This window comes from Schistocerca nitens, chromosome 8 (genome assembly GCF_023898315.1).
Source record: "Schistocerca nitens isolate TAMUIC-IGC-003100 chromosome 8, iqSchNite1.1, whole genome shotgun sequence".
NCBI classification, from domain to species: Eukaryota; Metazoa; Arthropoda; class Insecta; order Orthoptera; family Acrididae; genus Schistocerca; species Schistocerca nitens.
The window spans coordinates 243,976,433-243,999,979 of NC_064621.1; the positions used below are offsets into that span (position 1 = coordinate 243,976,433).

General features: G+C 37.8%; 1 protein-coding gene across 1 annotated transcript in view; it reads left to right on the forward strand.

Moving 5' to 3' along the window:
* LOC126199501 (sodium channel protein para-like) overlaps positions 1-23,547 on the forward strand; it is a 416,386-nt gene that overhangs the window by 287,461 nt on the left and 105,378 nt on the right. The window contains exon 20 of the mRNA XM_049936424.1: positions 15,827-15,930. Within this exon, the coding sequence (XP_049792381.1) occupies positions 15,827-15,930 (104 nt within the window). The remainder of the gene's footprint in view (positions 1-15,826; positions 15,931-23,547) is intronic.

Sequence of the window (23,547 nt, forward strand, 5' to 3'; positions counted from 1 at the left end):
TTAATAAGTCAAGGCTGTAAAATACTTACATAAATTTTTTACAGACAAATGGAAAAACTGGTAGAAGCCGACCTTGGGGAAGATTAGTTTGGATTCCGTAGAAATATTGGAACATGTGAGGCAATACTGACCCTATGACTTACCTTAAATAAGTTAAGGAAAGGCAAACCTATGTTTCTAGCATTTGTAGACTTAGAAAAAGCTTTTGACAATGTTGACTGGAATACTCTCTTACAAATTCTGAAGGTGGCAGGGGTCAAATGCAGGGAGCGAAAGCCTATTTACAATTTGTACAAGAACCAGACAGCAGTTATAAGAATCGAGGGGCATGAAAGGGAAGCAGTGGTTGGGAAGGGAGGGAGACAGGGTTGTAGCCTATCACCAATGTTATTCAATATGTATATTGAGCAAGCAGTGATGGAAAGAAAAGAAAAATTTGGAGTAGGAATTAAAATCCATGGAGAAGAAATAAAAACTTTGAGGTGTCCCGATGAAATTGTAATTCTGTCAGAGACAGTAAAGGACCTGGAAGGGCAGTGTCTTGAAAGGCAGATATAAGATGAACATCAACAAAAGCAAAACGAGGATAATAGAATGTGGTCTAATTAAATCAGGTAATGCTAGGGGAATTAGATTAGGAAATGAGACACTTAAAGTAGTAGATGAGTTCTGCTGGTTGGGGAGCAAAATAACTGATGATTGTCAAAGTAGAGAGGATATAAAATGTAGACTAGCAATGGCAAGAAAAGTGTTTCTGAAGAAGAGAATTTTGTTAACATTGAGTATAGATTTAAATGTCAAGAAATCTTTTCTAAAAGTATTTGTATGGAGTGTAGTCATGTATGGATGTGAAACATAGACAATAAATAGTTTAGACAAGAAGCAAAATGTGGTGCTTCAGAAGAATGCTGAAGATTAGATGGGTAGATCACGTAACTAATGAGGAGGTACTGAATAGAATCAGAGAGAAGAGGAATTTGTGGAACAACTTGACCAGAAGAAGGGATCAATTAGTAGAACACGTTCTGCGGCATCAAGGGAACACCAATTTAGTGATGGATAGAAGGGTGGAGGTTAAAAATCGTAGATGGAGACCAAGAGATGAATACACTAAGCAGATTCAGAAGGCTGTAGGTTGCAGTAGTTACTCGGAGATTAAGAAGGTTGCACAGGATAGAGTCGCATGGAGAGCTGCATCAATCCAGTCTCTGGACTGAAGACCATAACAGCAACAAGGCACTAGCAGTCAGTGACAGATTTATATTTCAAGCAGACGTTGTACATAGACATGGATAAATGTAAAGACGTGACAGAATGGGAAAAAGGGGCAATCATGTTTGGCCATGCTCATGGCCATACTGTATGTGAATTTACTAAATTTGTTGGTATTTCATGGAAGACTGTTCAGTGTGGCTACAAACAGTGGTGTGGCCGCAAAAAATATACTTGGTAAAATAAGAATTGTGGTTGGAAAAAGATTGTGTCCGAGAGAGACTGGAGGTGCTCTTTTCACGGCTTGTGAATCAAAATCTGTTCCAAACCCAGACAGTGAATAAAAGTCTATCCCAATCTGCTAATGAGAGAAAATGGTGATGGGAACTGCATTCAATGAATATTTGGAGTCAGACACCTTGCAAGAGGCCTTTGCTCATACAGACACATAAAGAAGACAACAGCAAACTTCATCAGGCTGAAAGAATATGTGACTGGTTTTGTGAACAGTCTCCAACCCTATTACATCTTGAATGGCCTGCAAAATCGCTTGACATGACCGTAAAGAAAATATCTGGGACATTTTGGAACAGCAGGTAAAATGACAATATCAACATCCTCACAATTTAGTGGAATAGGGCAATCAAATCCTCAGTGATTGGCTTAATCTGGATGTGGTGTATCTGCACAGACTCGTGGGCTTACTTGGTGAATGAATCTAGGTGGTTATCAAATCTGTTAGTGAAATTAAATGATGCTTGTAATTATTTCTGTAGGGGTGACTAATTTTTTGTCCAGTGAGCTTATTTCTGCTAGTGATCTGTAGGCATCAGATCTCATTAAATGGGAAACTTCTTTTTGTTCGCATTTGTTCTCCACAGTGGTCATCTGTAGGTCATGCAGTTTGTTCATTTCAATGCATAACTTTATTCACTCTATTCACATTCTTATTGTATTCTAGGAATATATCTTGAACTAACTCATAATATGACTTCATGTCTGCAGCTCAAGTGAGTGGTGAACCCTAAAGCACTCCCCCCCCCCCCCCCCCCCCCCGAGTTATCTGAATAAAAATACCCATCACATACCAAGTTAATCACATTTCAATCAGATTAGAAAAGGGAAAAAAAATCAGGAAATTTACCCTTGATCTTAGTTGGGTCTTGTCACTCAGATGTACAGGACAGTGAAAGGCACAAAAATGAGGCGGTATAACTAGCAATGGGAAATCCATAATGGAATAATGACAATATTATGAAAAGGATAGTTGCTATTCACCATATAGCAGAGGTGCTGAGTCATAGAGAGGCACATCTAAAAGACTGTCAAACAAAGCTTTCGGCCAAACAGTCCTTCATCAGAATTGGACAACATACACACGCACACTCATACAAACACAACTCATGCGTAGTTAGGGGGATTGGTACAACATTGTGAGCCCTACCTGGTCCTTGTCCACCTTAAACAGGATGCCTACATCTACCATTGACAAGCCACTTGCAGTCAAGTGGACGAGTAATGACAAATTCTCTGCTTTGCGCAGAGGTGACAATATCCACGGGAGAGGATAGTACTTGAGGTAGAGCTGGTGTCAAGGTACACGACTCTCAGGAGCTCTTCCAGCACAATGATTTGCAGCACCTGCCAGTTGTTTGGCAGTATTCAGGGTGATTTCCAGCTGCTTACAAACATCAACCAACTCGTCCGTGTTTGAGAACAGCATTCACAGTGTGGCCGCATTCTGACTGGTGCAGTGTATTATAAGGCAGTGAACAAATAACTTTAAATTAAGCCTGTAGATTATCTTTTAATCTGTTGAGCTAAAAAGTTGCTGATTCCCTATTAGACTTGAAGCAAGTACACAAAACGAGATTTCTATTACCGCAATACAAAAACATGTGGTAAAAGCTACTAGTTTCCTAAAATGTTTTCAGGTTACTTATAGTCGTTAGCAAACTCAAAAACAGTGTTAATTTACAATAAATGCAGCTAATGTATAGGACAATGCAGATAATGTATAGGAGTACTCGTCTTTAAGGGCAAACTAGATGCAACACAATATGTTAGTTAGAAAATCTGCTACAATAACTAAGTCACAAATCCCAATTTGCTAAAAATTGCCCATAGATTATGCAAAGGACAATGGTAGCTTGCAAAAATTCTCAAAAATGCACATTTTTTTGCGCTGATATAGCATGAATTTCAGGTGTAATATATGCTTCGGCAGAACTGTGAGCCACAAATACTGATTTGCTGTGAAATAAATTATGTATCTAAAACACTCATACTGGTAACTTATGAAAATATAGTTTTTTAAGTGTCCGAAAATTCTCAAAATAACCATTTCTCACATAATTGTGCAACGGAATTAGAGAATGGTTGTGTTGAATGAGGATACACCTGATTTTCTCAAAAATTTTAAAAGAGCACAATTAAGTTTAATCCTGCAATTGATGATAACAATATGTGTTTATCACGGCACCCTTGAATGTTCAAAAATACACAAAATGTCACAATACAAACAGGTATTGATGCAAAAAGTGACAAATTACACATATACGACACAAACAGTAAAATATGCAAATTTAGAACTTTAATTGGCTCACGATCCTGTACACATGGACACACAAAAAGAAAAATTTCTGTGTCAGCTTTTATGTATAAATAAATGCACTTAATGTATGGAATTTTCTCTTAGTTGATTCTGTGCACACTTCTGCACTGGTGTGCTGAAGAAGAACATTGCAGAATGAATTTATCTCAATCAAAATTGCTAAAATTTGTAGCACCAACAAAACCTGTCTTCTGCCTGTTGCAGCTAACAGTGCCAAATGCAAAATGTCTATGTCAGCATATGGAAGTAGCAGGCAGTGGGACATTTATGTTTCAGGTGGACATTGTATGTATCTGACTACATGTTGTGCTCGATTTGTTGGTGTTTCATGGTGGACTGGTCAGTGTGCCTAAGGTAGCGGTAGCCATGAAACACGATGTCAGAATTGTAGTAAAAAAAAGAGCCTTACTGAGAGGGACCACAGATGTGTTTCAGAGCTTGTAAATCAAAACCACTTCCAAACCTGACAGGAATTGTTGCAGGCAGCAAATGAAAGTCCATCACAACCTGCTAGTGAGAGGAGTCACCTTGATAGAGGCTATAGCCTGTACATGATCAGTGGGGTAGAAATCATCGAACATTCACAGTATCTGATTGGTGAAATGTAATGTGGTCTGACGTATCACTTCTTTGCATATATTTACATGATGCATTTCGCTGAGCGCATCAAAGACCAAATTAAGCACTTCATTCTGAATGCGTGCAAGGTCTGGACCCACTGACTGAAGTGACCACTAACATGAACTGCCATGTTTATTTAAACGTTCTGAAGGATCAGGTGCTACCTTTCAGTCAACACCTGTATGATCAGTATTTTGTTGATATCCCTATTTTTCAAGATGACAAATGCAAAGTTCATAGGACTTGAAAAATGTGTGACTAGTTTTCTGTTTACTCACCCACAGTATCACATCTCCATTGGCCTGCAAAATCACGTAACTGGAACCCTATAGAAAATGTGTGTGACACGTTTTAAGATTGGGTAAAATGCCAACATTAGCACCCCCGCAATTTGGTGGAATTGCACGATCAAATCCAGAGCGCGTGGCTCAGTGAAAATATTGGACTTTGGACCCACTACCTCACCACACCCAGCCAGTTGTCAATTACACAGTATTAAATGATACTTTTAATGATTTCTGTGTGTGTGTGTGGGGGGGGGGGGTAACTAATTGTTTGTCCGGTGAGGTTACATAATCAACTTTCTCATACTAAACATTATTTCTTAACTAAAATGCTTACACCAACACCCTTGTGTATCTTTCAGCAATATGTACTCCCCATTTTATATTTATTTAACTTAAAACAATGGGAAAGGAGAAAACAACATTAAAAACTATAGCCTCCTCTTGATAATATGCATATTCAGTAAAATTATGAACCACCAATATTAGGCACAAAAAGCATAGGCTAAACTTGGAACTAGAACAAAGGACAACTTGTAGGTTGTGAACAGAGTGGAGCGACTTTGACTTACCAGTTCACTTAGATTTGGAGATTTTGAGAAAGCTGTTGATAAAATATCAACTCAATTTGTGCTAACAACCATTGAATCTGTGTTAATATACTGCAAAATATAAGCTCCAGTTTTCTACAGGATAAAAAGGAAAATAAAGTAAGATGTTTCCATATCACCGAAACTATTATCAGCAGTCCTAGGGGCAGCAATTAAATCCCTAAACTTGGGAAGCATAGATACGTGTTAATCGAACGTAAGTGAATAGCACTAACAATTCACTGAAGAGCTTAATAAATCAAGTTTTAAAATAAAGTTTTATGACTAATAATAACAGGCCTAAAATCATTTACATTTAACGTACTACAAATAAAGTAGTCAAAATAAACACTGTAACAGAAAGTTTACAATAATTGTTAACAGCAGTTTTGACTTACAGCAGTGAGCCACAGAAATTATGCTTGAAATGGATCAGGTAACAGACTGGAGTGGAGGATGAAATTGTGAATGTAGTGAAAAGGAAATGGAGGTGTGTGAAGGGACAATAGATGGATCAAAGATTTCTTTCCTTGTTTTTCAGAGGTAGAAAAAAACAAAGATGGTGTCCTAATGGAAGCTGGGTGGATGAAAAAGACATGTACACAATGTGATCAAAAGTACCCGGACACCCCCAAAAACGTATGTTTTTCATATTAAGCTCATTGTGCTGCCACTCACTGCCAAATACTCCATGTCAGCAACTTCACTAGTCATTATAAATCATGAGAGAGCAGAATGGGGTGCTCCACAGAACTCACAGACTTCGAACGTGGTCAGGTGATTGGGTGTCACTAGTGTCATACGTCTGTATGCAAGATTTCCACACTCCTAAACATCCTTAGGACCACTATTTCCAATGTGATATTGATGCGGAAACATGAAGGGACACATACAGCACGAAAGCATACAGGCTGACCTCGTCTGTCGACTGACAGGGACCGCTGACAGTTGAAGAGGGTCGTAATGCATAATAAGCAGACATCTATCCAGACTAGCACACAGGAATTCCAAACTCTGCATCAGGATCCACTGCAGGTACTATGACAATTAGGCGGGAGGGGATAAAACTTGGATTTCACGGTCGAGCGGCTGCTCATAAGCCATACATCATGCTGGTAAATGCCAAATAATGTCTCGCTTGGTATAAGGAGCATAAACATTGGACGATTGAACAGTGTAAAAACGTTGTGTGGAGTAACGAATCACGGTACACAATGTGGCCATTTGATGGGTCTGGTGAATGCCTGGTGAATGTCACCTGCCAGCGTGTGTAGTGCCAACAGTAAAATTCGGAGGCGGTGGTTCTATGGTGTGGTCATGTGTTTTGTGTGGCACTATCATAGCACAGGCCTACATTGATGTTTTAAGCACCTTCTTGCTTCCCACTGTTGAAGAGCAATTCGGGGATGGCGATTGCATCTTTCAGCACGATCAAGCACCTGTTCATAATGCACAGCCTATGGCAGAGTGGTTACATGACAGTAACATCCCCTTAAAGGACTGGCCTGCACAGAGTCCTGACCTGAATCCTATAGAACATCTGTGGGATGTTTTGGAATACCAACTTCGAGCCAGGCCTCACCGATCAACATCGATACCTCTCTTCAGTGCAGCACTCTGTGAATAATGGGCTGCCATTCTCCAATAAACCTTCCAGCACCTGATAAAACATATGCCTGTGAGAGTGGAAGCAGTCATCAAGGCCAAGGGTAGGTGAACATCATATTGAATTCCAGAATTACCGGTGGAGGGTGCCACGAACTTGTAAGTCATTTTCAGCTAGGTGTCTGGATACTTTTGTTCACGTAGTGTAGCATTTGGAAATGGTACCTAAGTTAAAAGCATGATGTTCTCTGCTTCCTTTTTCGCTAAATGTAGTGGTGGTGTCCACAGGCTACCAGATCTGCAGATGGAACTTGGTTGCATCACTTATTCAAATTCTGCCTTTGCTGTAGCAAATGGTCAGGATCCAATCTATTAAAAAACCATGGCTATTCAGTGATTGGTTGTCAGGGTATTGTCTTGCTGTGGTGCACTGTGGTGTGCAGTACTGTATCTAAATGGCTGACTTCTTCTGGGCTGGCCCATGGTACAACTGAACTATTCGATGAGGCGATGGCATTGGTAGCACTGCTGCCTGTAGTACCTGTGACCACCTCATTGCCTATCTTAATCTGAACCATCCTGAGATTGATTTCCTGTCAATGGCACTGAATGAAATCTGCTCCCAATATTAGCTCAATGACATTAGCTAGCACATTCCTCTATTTGAACTTCTTACTGAAACCCAGGTCAACTGTCACTTGTCTATCACCATATGTTATAACAGGTGAGTTGTTGGCTTCTGTAAGATGGAGAAGTGTGCTCCTTGTTGTAGCTTTGCTCCATCTGAATGTTAGCATACTTACATCTGAACATGAGTCAATAAGATAGCAGCAGTTTGCCTTCTTATCCTTCACATTCAAACAGCACTATAATGTAAATAAGCAATGCAATTCATTGCATGTGTGGTCATGGTCGGTTTGCCATTAATAACTGGGCTAATATAGAGCTCTGTGTTTTAGTTATTTTTGCTTAGATCATTTACAATGCTTCCATGACTAGTGATGGCTCATTTGTTACTATTCGGCACTCTTGTGGAACAGTCTGGCCTAATGTATCTACTGCAGGAAGCTGTGGCCATTTTGGAATGCACATAAAGATGTGCACCTTCTGAGGTGATCACCAAAATGCCTGTGATACCAGCACACTGGGTGAGGTTGTTTCACATGTACCGTTCAGCTGTTATGTTGGATTCTGCTGGTCGGATGAATGCCTATCTGCTTTACATTGCCATTAGCCACTTGCTTCACCAACAAAGTATTCACCTGTTTGCAATTGAAAAATAAAGATTAAATGTCAGTTTTCTTACATGCCAACACATCCGTCTTTACTGGTTGTGGTAGTTGTACTAGCCATACATGATGTAGCATTGTCTTTGATATTGCTTCTTCCACAATGATGCCTCTTAGATGGCACCAGAATACCGGCAGTGTTCTATCACCAATTCGGTCAAGCTGTAATACTTGCTGCATGTGTTAATCCATCTGTTAACAAATCTGGCTAAGTGTCCCTCAAGTGGCGATATTGCTGCTGCAAGGGTGACTTTATTAATTTCCAAAATCATTTCAACCACCTAGGCATCCAAGCTGTTAACTGCCACAGTGTGATTGCTAGTAACATTGTTATGCAATAACATTAAATCTAACATTGTGAACCACAGTTCTGGTTTATCTGATAAAAACTTTGGATTTCGCGTTTCCATCAACAGAGAGGAAACTATACTAGATTAGGTGGGTGAACTGTTCGTTGTATTTACAGTCTGTCTCTCAGTTTGCAGAGACAGCATTGCATCATTTTATGTTGTAATTTAAGTGTGACAATCATTAAACTGCTTTTGCAAATCCTCTTGTAGATGTAAAAGCATTTTTTTTTTTTTCCATTTAGACTCATTTAATGTAGTGATGTTGGATTCTTCCATCATTCAAGAAGTAAATGATTCAGGGATACACACAAACTGTAACTAACTGGTTTTATTCCCACAGTTAAAAAAGTACAACTTGACAATTGAAAGTATACATAGAATTGTCAAACTGAAAAGCAAAGAGTAAACATAACATCCATTTTGCTTTAGATTTTGCAATACTTAGACACCATAAAACATGTTATTGAAGATTTTGATTAGTCTCACATAGCCCACAAACATATTGATATTTTAGTGTTGATTTTGGAGCCAATACAATTGCTGTGCATCACTGCATCATTCCTCTACCAGTTCAATCACTCCCAAGACATACCATGCTGTCAAGATTCCTTCTAATTTCACATATTAATGCACTTTGGCTTAAGTGTGATCAAAACACACACCACAGTGTGTTGTTTCAGGGTTATGTTATATGGAACTATGAAAACTGTGAACAATTTGAAATACATATTACTTGGTGGGGCTACCATTTTGTTTGTTTTGCGTGAATATACTCTATTAATTGCAACTGTTTTCACGGCACTAAGCTACTCACTTGTGTCTGTGTCTAGCAGCACATAGTCCTCTGTGATATATAGCTTCCATTATAACTGATGTTTCATAGATGAATTTCAGTGATTGCAATAAATTTTTATTATCATTATAAAGTGATTTTTATGGTTATAGTGACAGTTTATCATCTAAGAATTTTTGTTTTGTTTCTCTGGAAAGGCATGTTTTTTGTCCCCTATAATAGCTGTGAAGCTTCCCTGGAAATTTGGTATCATGTCCAACTCATTCTAGGTTCCACCCATCCCCACATATTTGAAGTTGTTGTGTACAACTTTGATTTGCTAATTAGGTCAAAAAATAAGTTTTGTACTTAAGTAGCACAATAAATTGTATTGTCTATACTACTGTTATGAATTTTTTTTTAAAATAACAATTTTTTTCTTATACTTATGGTATCTCGTCCTTGTTGTTGGGCATTCATATGCTGGCTGTGGATTGCCACTTCATCATCCACAATCTCTTCTGTTCTTTCACTTGTGCACTTTGTTTTATAAGATTAGATGATAATTGCAATGCTCAGTCACAATGCTTCAATTATTTTCTGACCAAGGATACCTACAATGATTTCATTGCGAGTCTGGCCATCCTCCATTCCATCAAATTGACAATATTCAGGAAGGTCATACATCAAACAAAACAGTGATGAAATCATCTATAGATTCTCCCTCACACTGAAATCATTAATTGAATGTCAGTTGCTCATAGATTACATTCATTTTGGGTATAAAATGATCATCAAAATATTTTAATTCTTCTGTGTATTCTGTACACTGTTTCTCTCTTACACGTAATATCAGAAATAAATCCGTACCTTCTGGACACATACAGTTAATTGATGACTTTATCTGTTGAGATTCTGGCTTTAAATTCAGTACCTAAGCATCTTGAAATCATTGAAATTATATGAGCCAGCGAGGCCATTCTACTGTGCAACCAAAATTAAATGATTAAGACAGTTGCCAAACTCTGTGAACCATGATTGTGAATTTTTTTGTGCACACAAAAAGTTTGCAAAACTGGGCAACTTTTTAGTAATAATTATTGCCAGATTTCTCTTATTCTTCTTGTTTTGTCTTTGCCCCCATGTACAGGGCTATTACAAATGATTGAAGCGATTTCATAAATTCACTGTAGCTCCATTCATTGACACATGGTCACGACACACTACAGATACGTAGAAAAACTCATAAAGTTTTGTTCGGCTGAAGCCACACTTCGGGTTTCTGCTGCCAGAGTGCTCGAGAGTGCAGTGAGACAAAATGGCGACAGAAGCCGAGAAAGCGTATGTCGTGCTTGAAATGCACTCACATCAGTCAGTCATAACAGTGCAACGACACTTCAGGACGAAGTTGAACAAAGATCCACCAACTGCTAACTCCATTCGGCGATGGTATGCGCAGTTTAAAGCTTCTGGATGCCTCTGTAAGGGGAAATCAACGGGTCGGCCTGCAGTGAGCGAAGAAATGGTTGAATGCGTGCTGGCAAGTTTCACGCGTAGCCCGCGGAAGTCGACGAATAAAGCAAGCAGGGAGTTAACGTATCACAGCCGACGGTTTGGAAAATCTTATGGAAAAGGCTAAAGCAGAAGCCTTACCGTTTACAATTGCTACAAGCCCTGACACCTGATGACAAAGTCAAACACTTTGAATTTTCGGCGCGGTTGCAACAGTTCATGGAATAGGATGCGTTCAGTGCGAAACTTGTTTTCAGTGATGAAACAACATTTTTTCTTAATGGTGAAGTGAACAGACACAATGTGCGAATCTAGGCGGTAGAGAATCCTCACGCATTCGTGCAGCAAACTCGCAATTCACCAAAAGTTAACGTGTTTTGTGCAATCTCACGGTTTAAAGTTTACGGCCCCTTTTTCTTCTGCGAAAAAAACGTTACAGGACACGTGTATCTGGACATGCTGGAAAATTGGCTCATGCCACAACTGGAGACCGACAGCGCCAACTTCATCTTTCAACAGGATGGTGCTCCACCGCACTTCCATCATGATGTTCGGCATTACTTAAACAGGAGATGGGAAAACCGATGGATCGGTCGTGGTGGAGATCATGATCAGCAATTCATGTCATGGCCTCCACGCTCTCCCGACTTAACCCCATGCGATTTCTTTCTGTGGGGTTATGTGAAAGATTCAGTGTTTAAACCTCCTCTACCAAGAAACGTGCCAGAACTGCGAGCTCGCATCAACGATGCTTTCGAACTCATTGATGGGGACATGCTGCGCCGAGTGTGGGAGGAATTTGATTATCGGCTTGATGTCTGCCGAATCACTAAAGAGGCACATATCGAACATTTGTGAATGCGTAAAAAACTTTTTGAGTTCTTGTATGTGTGTGCAAAGCATTGTGAAAATATCTCAAATAATAAAGTTATTGTAGAGCTGTGAAATCGCTTCAATCAGTTGTAATAACCCGGTATTATTCATTCAAAAAATAATACCCAAGGGTGATATAGTAAATGTGAGAACTTTCTATCTGCTTCCACATCAACTGTTTCTAACGTCTTCTACAGATCAATTCAAAAAATATATGGAAATATACAATGACACATGAACTGTGTAGCTTCAACACTTGCTCTTATTTAAATAATGTGAAATTAAAAGATTTATTAAGTGATTCCCATTTTAACATATGAAAACAATATTCTTGTCATTTCAGAGTTTTCAGTGTGGTATCTGATAATGTATTGTGTGTTGTAGTATTACTGGCCTCTGGGTACTGTTCCATCATATTTTCTCAAATGATGGAGTGCTTAATATGTTTAGTGTGATGATGAAATTTGAAGCTGTGTGTGTGTCAGTCTTGCTGTAGCTTCATTTCAGTCTGAAGAGAGGGAACTTATATTTGTTTCAGCTTTCCAAGTTCTCAGAATTAACTTACTCAGCCAGATGATTTCCTCGATATCATCATCTGAAGGAATAATGTTTGCTTCAGTGATAGATGTGCCTATTATAGTTTTTTATTTAGCCATGAAATAGGACCAACAGCATGAATTATTTCAGAACCTAATGGAGCAGCTAATCATAGTCTATAAGAATGAAGACAATCAATTATTGACAAAATTATTTAACTGTATAGACAAAAAATCTACTCATCAAGTGATGGCAGAACACACATAAAAGACGGTTGTAATTGGCAAGATTTCGGAGTCCTTGGCTTCTTCTTCAGGCAGAAGGGTTGAAGGGGATGGAAAAAGGGTGAAGGAAAAGCCCTGGAGGTCTATGAAAAGGGGTAGATTTCGCAAAAGTCACCCAGAACCGCAGGTCAGGGAAGACTTACTGTACAGGTTGAGAAGGAAAGACTTCTCATCCCATATGGTAAGTCTTCTCTGACCTGCAGTTCTAGGTGACTGCATCATTATGACAGTTAAATATACTACAGTTCATATTTTGATGATAAACAGTGCTCAAATCAAGTGTTCCAAAAATATACTTATTTCATGTATCCTAGACTGCAGAATGTATCTTGAATGACAATATATACCTTAGGCAATATAAGGTGTTCCAGTCGTCAGTTACATAAATGGTCAATTTCTGAATTTGAAGTCTGTTTCCTTCATCATAGATGACAAAATAGCTTTGCATTCTTCAAAATACAATCACATCAATACATTAATTTCGTATGCTTTCTGACTTATTTTATACTGGACCATTACCAAACCATTTAATATCAAAATCCAGGAAGAATGATTTTGGTTTCAACGTTATTTTTAAATAAGCTTTCAAATCATTGGTGAAGTTGTCAGTGTTCTCTTTATCTGTAATTTGAACCATGTGGAGAATGATGATAAGCTTTTTATCACAATATTCTTAATATGTAAACATGTGTTCGCTTCTTTTGCCTTTTTATACCACTCAGGTTATTGCATATGTACAGTTTGTTCAAAGTCCCCATATAAAAAATGGAGTGGATGCATCGAGTTACAGCAACACAAAAAATGGAACAAAATGTGCATAACTTTGTTGTTAGACTAAAGATCAAATCTTTTAATCACAAATTGTGCCTTGTACTTGTCAACATTTCCATCTGGTTTAAATTTTATGTGAGAAACACATTTACAAGGTATGGTCTTTTCTCCTTTTAGGAAACCAGTCAGGTCTCAAATCTGATTTTCTTCCAGTGCCTTCATTTTACTGCCCAGAGCTTGTTTTCAGTTGACATAATATTTGCCCTTAAGTGCTTTTTTGTAGCTTTCAGGGTCTTCTTCTTCTTCTGTGCATTCTTCCTCTCCATATTCCAAGGCACATAATGCACATAAATAGATGTATCTGGAGTTCTTTATTTCATATATTTTTCCATCCAGAGATTTTCTTTATTGTTGTACTTTAGGGTCTGATGGAAATAGAGCAAATCATTCACACTTCTTTATAAGCATTGAAACTGTAAACCAAAGAAAGATACATTGTCATGAGGAAAAGTCATATGCCATTCACATAGCTATAAAGGCTGAAAGAAAGGACAGAAGTGAAATAAAAGTAAAAATATGATTTACAGAAGACAGAGTGCTATAACTTACAATGAGAACAGCCTTACACAAATAAAGGAAAATTTACTCAATCACAAACTAAACTCATATACAAATCCTGAAATATCATGAAAATAATAAAAAATAACAAGAAGAATTTCCCAGTGTCAAATTTTAAGAACCTGATGTGGAAGTAAACAAGCTTTTCATTTAGAAAATAATGTCTTTGAGGATGGTACAGTTAAGTAAAATCTGAAAATGTGTAAGTTCCTGTAAAAACAGTTCACATCCTCTCAGTATTCAACAGCAGTATAGTAGAAATTATTTATTATTGGAATTGAGACTTATAACTTCTTATTTTATTGATAAGTAAATAAAAATTGTAATATTTATTAAGTTACAGTACAGATTTCATGCCCTAAAAGAAATGTTGTATTGGGGTAAAAGATTTGTTAAGACATGGATTTTAAGTATGTTTAGATGTGAAACATGCTCACTATAGAAAGAACGAGACAAATAACATGTGTAAATTGATGTTTTAAAAGCATATGTATTAAGTACAGCAATAAACCATTTGCTTTAATTTCGTTTACTTAATCAGATATTTGATGTATTTCAATCGATACATGTTGTATAATTACATATAGGCCCTGAACTTTTGGTTATAGAATGACAATTACGTAATGTATTCTACCATTTTGTGCGTGTATAGCACAAATTACAGCATTATATATATATATATATATATATATATATATATATATATATATATATATATATATATATATATATGACATTTTGTACTGTATTAAGTTCTTCTTTACAATTTATGGCTAATCTGATGTATCTTCACTCATGATGTGCATGTTTCCAGAGGCCTGCTTATAGAGGCCACCTTGTTCAGCCCCCTTGCATGCTCTGGTGAGCCGCCAAAGAAACAGTATTATTGAAGCAATCACAAATGAGTGTAAGCCTATTCTGAAACCTGTATTACTGTTGCCCCTTTAGTGTGTTCAGTGCTACATGCAACCTGTACTCCATTGTTTCTTACATTGGCTTTACAAAGTACTGTGTTCCATAAATCATGTTTGTTCTCACTGTAACATAATTCCCTTATGTGTAGATGGTTTGAATAAGTAAAGAATGAAAAACTTTTGGCAGTAGCCTTTAAGTGAAAGAAAAGTAACTTCTTGCCAAAAACATGTTTTTAATGGATGGAATGAAATATTATTATATGAATTTGGATACAGGCAGGAGAAAATAAAGAATTAACAGCACTAAAAATGATCATTTCAGTGACTGATATTCTATAAATGCAGAAAATGAAAATGAAACATCTTTCAGCACTAGTGTGATACCCAAAGAACTTGACAGCATAACAAAAGATTTACTAATCCTCATCTATGCTGCAAACTAAATTTTCATAACACTACAGTGGAAAAATTGCGAAAATAATTCATATTCTATTTAACCTTCCTGAGGCTTTTTGTTTGTGTATTAAAATCACGTTTAAAGATTGTAGTGTGATCTATGCCATTAGTGACTGAACTTGAGATTTTTTTCCTCTTCTGATCTCTCTCTCTCTCTCTCTCTCTCTCTCTCTCTCTCTCCCTCCCTCCCTCCCTCCCTCCCTCTCCCTCTCCCTCTCCCTGTTTCTGTGTGTGTCTAAGTGTGAGTTTGTGTAGATGGATGTGGTATGGAGAAGATGGTTCTTTAATTATTTCTGAACTCTTAATACAAATCATGTCACACAGGCTTAATTTGGATGTCTTCAGCTAAATGGAATAAGTGTTGTTTCTTTAGTAATTGACCTGAAAGGTTGTTAGAAAGTTTATCCTTTTTCCAAATAGAAAATTGTGATTTAAATCTTCCATGAAAATAATGGAAAATTTTTGAGCTAAAATGTGAGCAATGTTTCGGCAAATAAGTATAGTTCTTTTCCTCCTTTACGCAGGTGGCTCTTTGGAATTGTTCATGACTGAGGATCAGAAGAAGTACTATAATGCTATGAAGAAAATGGGCTCAAAGAAACCCCTAAAGGCTATACCACGTCCAAGGGTAAGATATAACAATATAATGTAGGCTTTTTTTCTACTATTGAAGATATTTTAATATCTGAAATTATTTTATTACATTCTGCAAGCTAATTGTGCACTTTCACTGCAACTGTAAGATTACATCAAAAGCCTCCACTTACTGTTTTACTGTAGGCTCTTGGGACACACCATCACAATATTATTGACTCAAGTCACCATCCACAAAGCTGATTTGATGAAGTTCCCCATTCCCATCATTTGCCAGATATCCTCTTCACCTCAGCATGTCTGTCACATCTTGCATCATCAGTGATATATCTTATATACTCATATCCAGGCCTGTTTTTTTGGTTATTTCCTTCCGCCATATCTTCAGCAGTAGTTTTCAGTAACAGTTAATGTTCCAACATATACCCAGCCGTTCTACATTTTCACTTCATTAAGTAACATTCCTGCTGTCAAAAAATACCACAGCCTGATACTTTTTAGACATAATTAATGTTTTCTCATGTAATTAAATGAGATTATTACAACATCTAAGGAGTTTTGAAACACAAAGTGTGACTTGATTACTTGTATACTTAGCTTAAAAAGATTGATCTAACATGATTGTTGTTCTGTTAGTTCTTCTTCTTCTCTCTCTCTCTCTCTCTCTCTTTTCCCCCAGCAAAAGTTAGTTACATATTTACTGGTTCCATAGATCAGTTTCATGATAAATATTACTAGGAACATGTCAAAAGAACATACATAGAACATTACTATACAACAAGAAAAAATAAAGAATAATATTTATGACTATGTGCTGGTCAGTTACAGGTTTTCTTTTTTTTTTTCTTTTTTTTCCATTGGTATAAATTTCTGAAATTACATCTGTCATTGAGTTAAAAAAACTAACAGTACCCTCTATTGGGTTTAATACTTATTTGCTCAAATTCAGAACTTGTGACAGTGTCATCATTGCATAAATTGGTTTTCTTAATTTTTCAAAGAGTGGAAAGTCCAGGGTGGAATAACAACAGATTATGATATTCACCACATAGAGGAGATGTTGAGTCGCAGATGGGCACACATGAAAAGATTGCCGTTCATTTAAGCTTTTGGCCAAAGGCTCTTCTTCTGGAGTAGAAAACACGTTCACACTGGCACAACTCACACACATACATGTGACCACTGTCTCTGGCCAGCCACAGCAGCCCAAGCAGCACTACACGTTCCCCCACCCCTACCTTGCTGTCCCTCCCCCTCTCCACCCCAGCCTCCTCCTTTAACCCCACCACCCACACCAGACTGCTTTTGCAACTAGTGCTGTTGCTGTCTGCAGTCTAGCCACAGTGACCAAACACAGTGATTGTGAGGTGTGTGTGTGTGTGTGTGTGTGTGTGTGTGTGTGTGTGTGTGTGTGTGTGTGTGTGTGTGTTTTCTATTTTGAAAGAACACCTTTTTACCAGAAGTGTAAATGTATGGCAGTCTTCTTGTTGTGTCTGTCTGCAAATCAATATCTCCTCTATATGGTGAGTATGCCCTTTTATGGCATAAGAGATCAATGTGATGCTCCCAAGAGATAGGCTTACCTAACATTACTCCAAGAAAAGCAATTTTATCATCCAATTTTATTTCTCTGCTATCATCAGATGCAACGTTAGTTGGACTCCATCAAGATGGTGGTATAGTTGAAAGTCCATTAGATATGTTTTACTAATGTTTTGGTGCAAGTGATTATATTTTAAGTAATTTTTCAATTCAAGTAAAGACACCAGAACAATTTGGGGCCAGATCATTCCTGTTGCGTCCTCATTAACAACTCTTGTGTCATCTGCATAGTGAAGTACTTTGCTATTATGCACAGTGGGTAGATCATTAACATACGAGGGCTATTCAGAAGGCAAGATCTGATTGGTCGTGAACTGGAAACCACTGTGAAAATTAAAAATGTTTTATTTGCAACAGTTAGCTACACCTTCCAGCTATTTCTTTAAAATAGTCGCTGCACCTAATTAGACATTTGGTGTGGCATTGTAACAACGTTCCAATGCACACGTCATAGAAGGCAGCCACCTGTGTTTTCCACCAATTCTCTGCACTGGTCTGCACCTCAGTGTCTGTGTCAAAATTTGATCTTCATAGCCAGGGGTTCATGTGAGCAAAGATGAGAATCAGTGGGGGGAGGGGGGGGGGCACCTCTAAGCTATATGGAGGGAGGGCGATCAAAGACTTCCCATCGAAAATGCTACAGGATCATCTTCATTGTCCCTGCAGTATGCTGCAGTGAAGATGGAAATGCATGACAGTTACAATATGTGGGCTGCATAAAACCAGGTGATATCTCATGGCAGGCACCATGACTTGGCAGGAGACACTATTTTCGAGTCCACTTTACATGATCACTGTGCTCTCAGAACTGAAAATAGTGATATGATACAACTGGCGGGCATAGTAGACATACTGTGTGCCCAACACGTCTATACAAAGCTTCATTGAATTTTCACTTTGGTTTCCATTTTCTGTCTGATCAGGTCTTACTTTCTGAATAACCGTTGCATAATAGAAATAATAAAGGCTCCAGAACTGACCCTTAGGGTATACGAAACTACTGTAGCTGTACTTCTTAAATAATGTTACCCACTTTGTGTGTGACTTGTGTGACCTGATGAGTTGTGTAGGTACTGTAAGAAACTTTTTGCTGTTCCTCTGATACCACAAATTTCCTGTTCATTTAGTAGTAGCTCATGAGATGCTGTGTCAAATGCATGTGACACATCTAAGAACAAATATGCCACCCTTTATTTTTAATCTAATTACTTAGTAATGTATGCACCAGGTCACATATGGTTAATGTATGCATCAGATCACATATGGTAGATGTTGCTGAGTAGCCTTTCCTAATACCATGTTGGGTTTCTTGTAACAGTTTTTTTTTACAAGAAATTTTAGTTATCTCAGTGGTATAATTTGTTTTAATACTGTTCTTAGGATTGGAATTAAACAGATTGGTCTGTACTTTTCGACTTTGTCTGTACTGTGTTTTTGATACAGTGGTTTGATTATCGCAAATTCTAATTTAGTTGAAACCACACATTTATTCAAACTTTCGTTGAATAAGTGAATCTGAACAGGAAAGAGTTTGCATTTGCATCTTTTTAGTAGAGACTTTAGTCTCAGTTTTGTTTCTGACTGTGTCTGTTTCTGCTGTATATGTTTTATAAATATATTGTGGTTTTTGTATCTGGAAAGGAGTTGTATAATCATCAGCACTAGAATTCACACATAAGCTATTTGAATTGTTTCAGAAATGAAGAGCAGCTCCAATTTGATGGTCTCTATTCAATAATTTGGAAACACAACAAGCACACGCTCTTTTGTGGCTTAGATGATCTTTGACCTCATCTTGTACAACTGAACTTGAAATTTCTGGTAGAGATGTACCATGTGAAGTAAAGTATCTGTATCTTGTGTTTATCACTTGAAGATCTCCAAAATGAGTTAATAAAAGGGTTACTGACTATGTAAGGGTCTAAAATGCTTAGACTATCAGTCCTCAGTTGGCTTAGATGTCTGTCAAGTCTCTCATTTACACAATGCAATACTAATTTGCTAATGTTACTTAAGTTTGCTGTTTTTTGTTGTATAATTTTCTTGGTGTAGCAGTACGTATACAACCCTTGTTAATGGGCTTTTTGACATGTTTGGTAGTTATCTTTAGCTGATGTCTCTGGGAACTCTTTATATATTTTCCAAGTAATAAACATTTTCTCCTTCACTTGTTTCACTTCTGAAGGCAGTCTTACGTGGTTTTGAGCATATTTATTTTTTAAAGTAATTGGACATCTTGGACTGAATGGGCAAAGAAGGTGTTATAAAAATTATTCCACTTGCCTGCAACATTTTTTGCATAATATATATCATTCCCTGTCTCCGACTTCAGTGTAGACTCGACTATTCTAAAGATTTTAAATACAGAATTTCCATTGTCTGGCAAAGATGCAGAGAAGTTAAAGTTTATTGTATCAACTCCACAGGGGTCTGTTCTCTTTTCAGATGAACACTGTGGGCAAAAGCTAAATGTGTAACAGTCTTTTTGTTGTGCCTGTCTGCAACTCAATGTGTCATCTTTACAAGTAGCAATCTGTTCTTTTCCTAATATTGTTGATATTCCAACCTGGAGTTTCCGTTGTTTGCTACAGTTATCTAAGTTGGTGCAAATGTGGAGATGAACCTCAGCATTCACAACAGGAAATTCAGCCAAGTGTGATATATATGGTGTCATTCACTTTTTGAATGCAGAGAACACTCAGCATTTACAAAATTACAGCCAAATGAAACAGTGCACAGAGGAAAGTGCAATGACTTTGTCTTCCGTGAGAAAATGGTGAAGAGTTTTCATTGAAAGAAGAATGAATTTATAAGATGATCATTGTAATGCTAGTCATCACTCATTTTGGAGATATTCAAGTGATAAACACAAGATACAGATACTTTACTTCACATGGTACATCTCTACCAGAAATTTCAAGTTCAGTTGTACAAGATGAGGTCAAAGATCATCTAAGCCACAAAAGAGCGTGTGCTTGTTGTGTTTCCAAATTATTGAATAGAGACCATCAAATTGGAGCTGCTCTTCATTTCTGAAACAAATACCAAAAAGATTATGACACATTATTCATTTGTGTTGTTAAGGAAAATGAGACTTGGATTTTATATGAAACTTGGAAAGTCAAACATCAAGCAGTGGAATGATGTCATATGAATTCCTAATCATACTTGAACACAGGAAGGCCATGGAAAATGTTTTAGGCACTATAAGGTATTACTCTCCCCCTGAACCATGGACCTTGCCATTTGTGGGGAGGCTTGCGTGCCTTGGCAATACAGATAGCCGTACTGCTGTTGCAACCACAATGGAGGGGTACCTGTTGAGAGGCCAGACAATCGTGTGGTTCCTGAAGAAAGGCAGTAGCCTTTTCAGTAGTTGCAGGGGCAACAATCTGGATGATTGACTGATATGGCCTTGTAATATTAACCAAAACAACCTTTCTGTGCTGGTACTGTGAACACCTGAAGGAAAGGGGAAACTACAACTGTAATTTTTCCCGAGGACATGCAGCTTTACTGTATGGTCAGATGATGACAGTGTCCTCTTGGGGAAAATATTCCAGAGGTAAAAGAGTCCCCCATTTGGATCTCGAGGTAGGGACTACTCAGGAGGACATCATTATCAGTAAAAAGAAAACTGGCGTTCAACGGATCGAAGTGGGGAATGTCAAATCCCTTAATCGGGCATGTAGGATAGAAAATTTAAAAAAGGAAATGGATAAGTTAAAGTTAGATATAGTTGGAGTACTGAAGTTCGGTGGCAGAAGGAACAAGACTTCTGGTCAGGTTAATACAGGGTTATGAATACAAAATCAAATAGGGGTAATGCAGGAATAGGTCAAATAATGAATAAAAAATAGGAGCCCAGATAAACTACTATGAACAGCATAGTGAATGCATTATTGTAGCCAAGACACAAAGCCCATGCTTGCCATAGTAGTACAAGTTTATGTGTCAACTAGCTCTACAGGTGACGAAGAGATTGAAGAAATGTATGATGAGATAAAAGAAATTATTCAGATATTGAAGGGAGACAAAAATTTAATAGTCATGGGGGACTGGAATTCGATAGTAAGAAAAGGAAGAGAAGGAAAAGTAGTAGGTGAACATGGAATAGGAATAAGGAATGAAAGAGGAAGCCAACTGGTAGAATTTTGCACAGAGCATAATTTAATCATAGGTAACACTTATTTTAAAAATCATGAAAGAAGGCTGTATACATGGAAGAGGCCTGGAGACACTGGAAGGTGTCTATAATGATAAGGCAGAGATTTAGGAACCAGGTTTTAAATTGTAAGACATTTCTCGGAGTAGTAGTGGACTCTGACCACAATTTATTGGTTATTAACTGTAGATTAAAACTGAAGAAACTGCAAAAAGGTGGGAATTTATGGAGATGGGACCTGGATAAACTGAAAGAACCAGAGGTTGTAGAGAGTTTCAGAGAGAGCATTAGGGAACAATTGAGAAGAACGGGGGAAAGAAATACAGTAGAAGAAGAATGGGTAGCTTTGAGAGATGAAATAGTAAAGGCAGCAGAGAATCAAGTACGTAAAAAGATGAGGGCTAGTAGAAATCCTTGGGTAACAAAAGAGATGCTGAATTTAATTAATGAAAGGAGAAAATATGAAAATGTGGTAAATGAAGAAGGCAAAAAGGAATACAAACGTCTCAAAAATGAGACTGACAGGAAGTGCAAAATGGCTAAGCAGGGATCGCTAGAGGACAAATATAAGGATGTAGAGGCATATATCACGAGGGATAAGATAGAGACTGCCTACGGGAAAATTAAAGAGACCTTTGGAGAAAAGAGAACCACCTGTATGAATATCAAGAACTCAGATAGAAAACCAGTTCTAAACAAAGAAGGGAAAGCAGAAAGGTGGAAGCAGTACATAGAGGGTCTATACAAGGGTGATGTACTTGAGGACAATATTATAGAAATGGAAGATGATGTAGATGAAGATGAGATGGGAGATATGATATTGCATGAAGAATTTGATAGAGCACTGAAAGACATAAGTCGAAACAAGGCCCCGGGAGTAGACAACATTCCATTAGAATTACTGATGGCCTTGGGAGAGCCAGCCATGACAAAACTCTACCATCCCGTGAGCAAGGTGTATGTGATATGCAAAATACCCTCAGACTTCAAGAAGAATGTAATAATTCCAATTCCAAAGAAAGCATTTGTTGACAGGTGTGAAAATTACCAAATTATCAGTTTAATAAGTCACAGCTGCAATATACTAACATGAATTCTTTTCCAGATGAATGGAAAAAACTGGTAGAATCCGACCTTGGGGAAGATCAGTTTGGATTCCATACAAATGTTGGAACATGTCAGGCAATACTGACCCTACAACTTATCTTACAAGGTAGATTAATGAAAAGCAAACCTACATTTCTAGCATTTGGAGTTTTTGACAATGTTGACTGGAATACTTTCTTTCAAATTCTGGAGGTGGTAGGGATCAAGTACAGGGAGCAAAAGGCTATTTACACTTTGTACAGGTGCCAGACGGCAGTTATAAGAGTCAAGGACCATGAAAGGGAAGCAGTGGTTGGGAAGGGAGTGAGACAGGGTTGTAGCCTACCTCCGATGTCATTCAATCTGTATATTGAGCATTTAGTAAAGGAAACAAAAGAAATATTTGGAGTACGAATTAAAATTCACGGAGAAGAAATAAAAACTTTGGGGTTTGCTGATGACATTTTAATTCTGGCAGAGACAGCAAAGGACCTGGAAGATCAGTTGAATGGAATGGACAGTGTCTTGAAAGGAGGATGTCAGATGAACATCAACAAAAGCAAAACGAGAATAATGGTATGTGGTCAAATTAAATCGATGCTGAGGGAATTAGATTAGGGAATGAGTAGATGAGTTCTGCTATTTGGGGAGCAAAATAACTGATGATGGTCAAAGTGGGGAGGATATAAAATGTGATGATGATGATGTCCTCCTCGCCGTGTCCGGCGACAGCGACTCCGTCAGTCTTCTCTGTCCTTGTTGTGGTAGGCTCGGATGTGGCTCGCGAATCCGAATTTC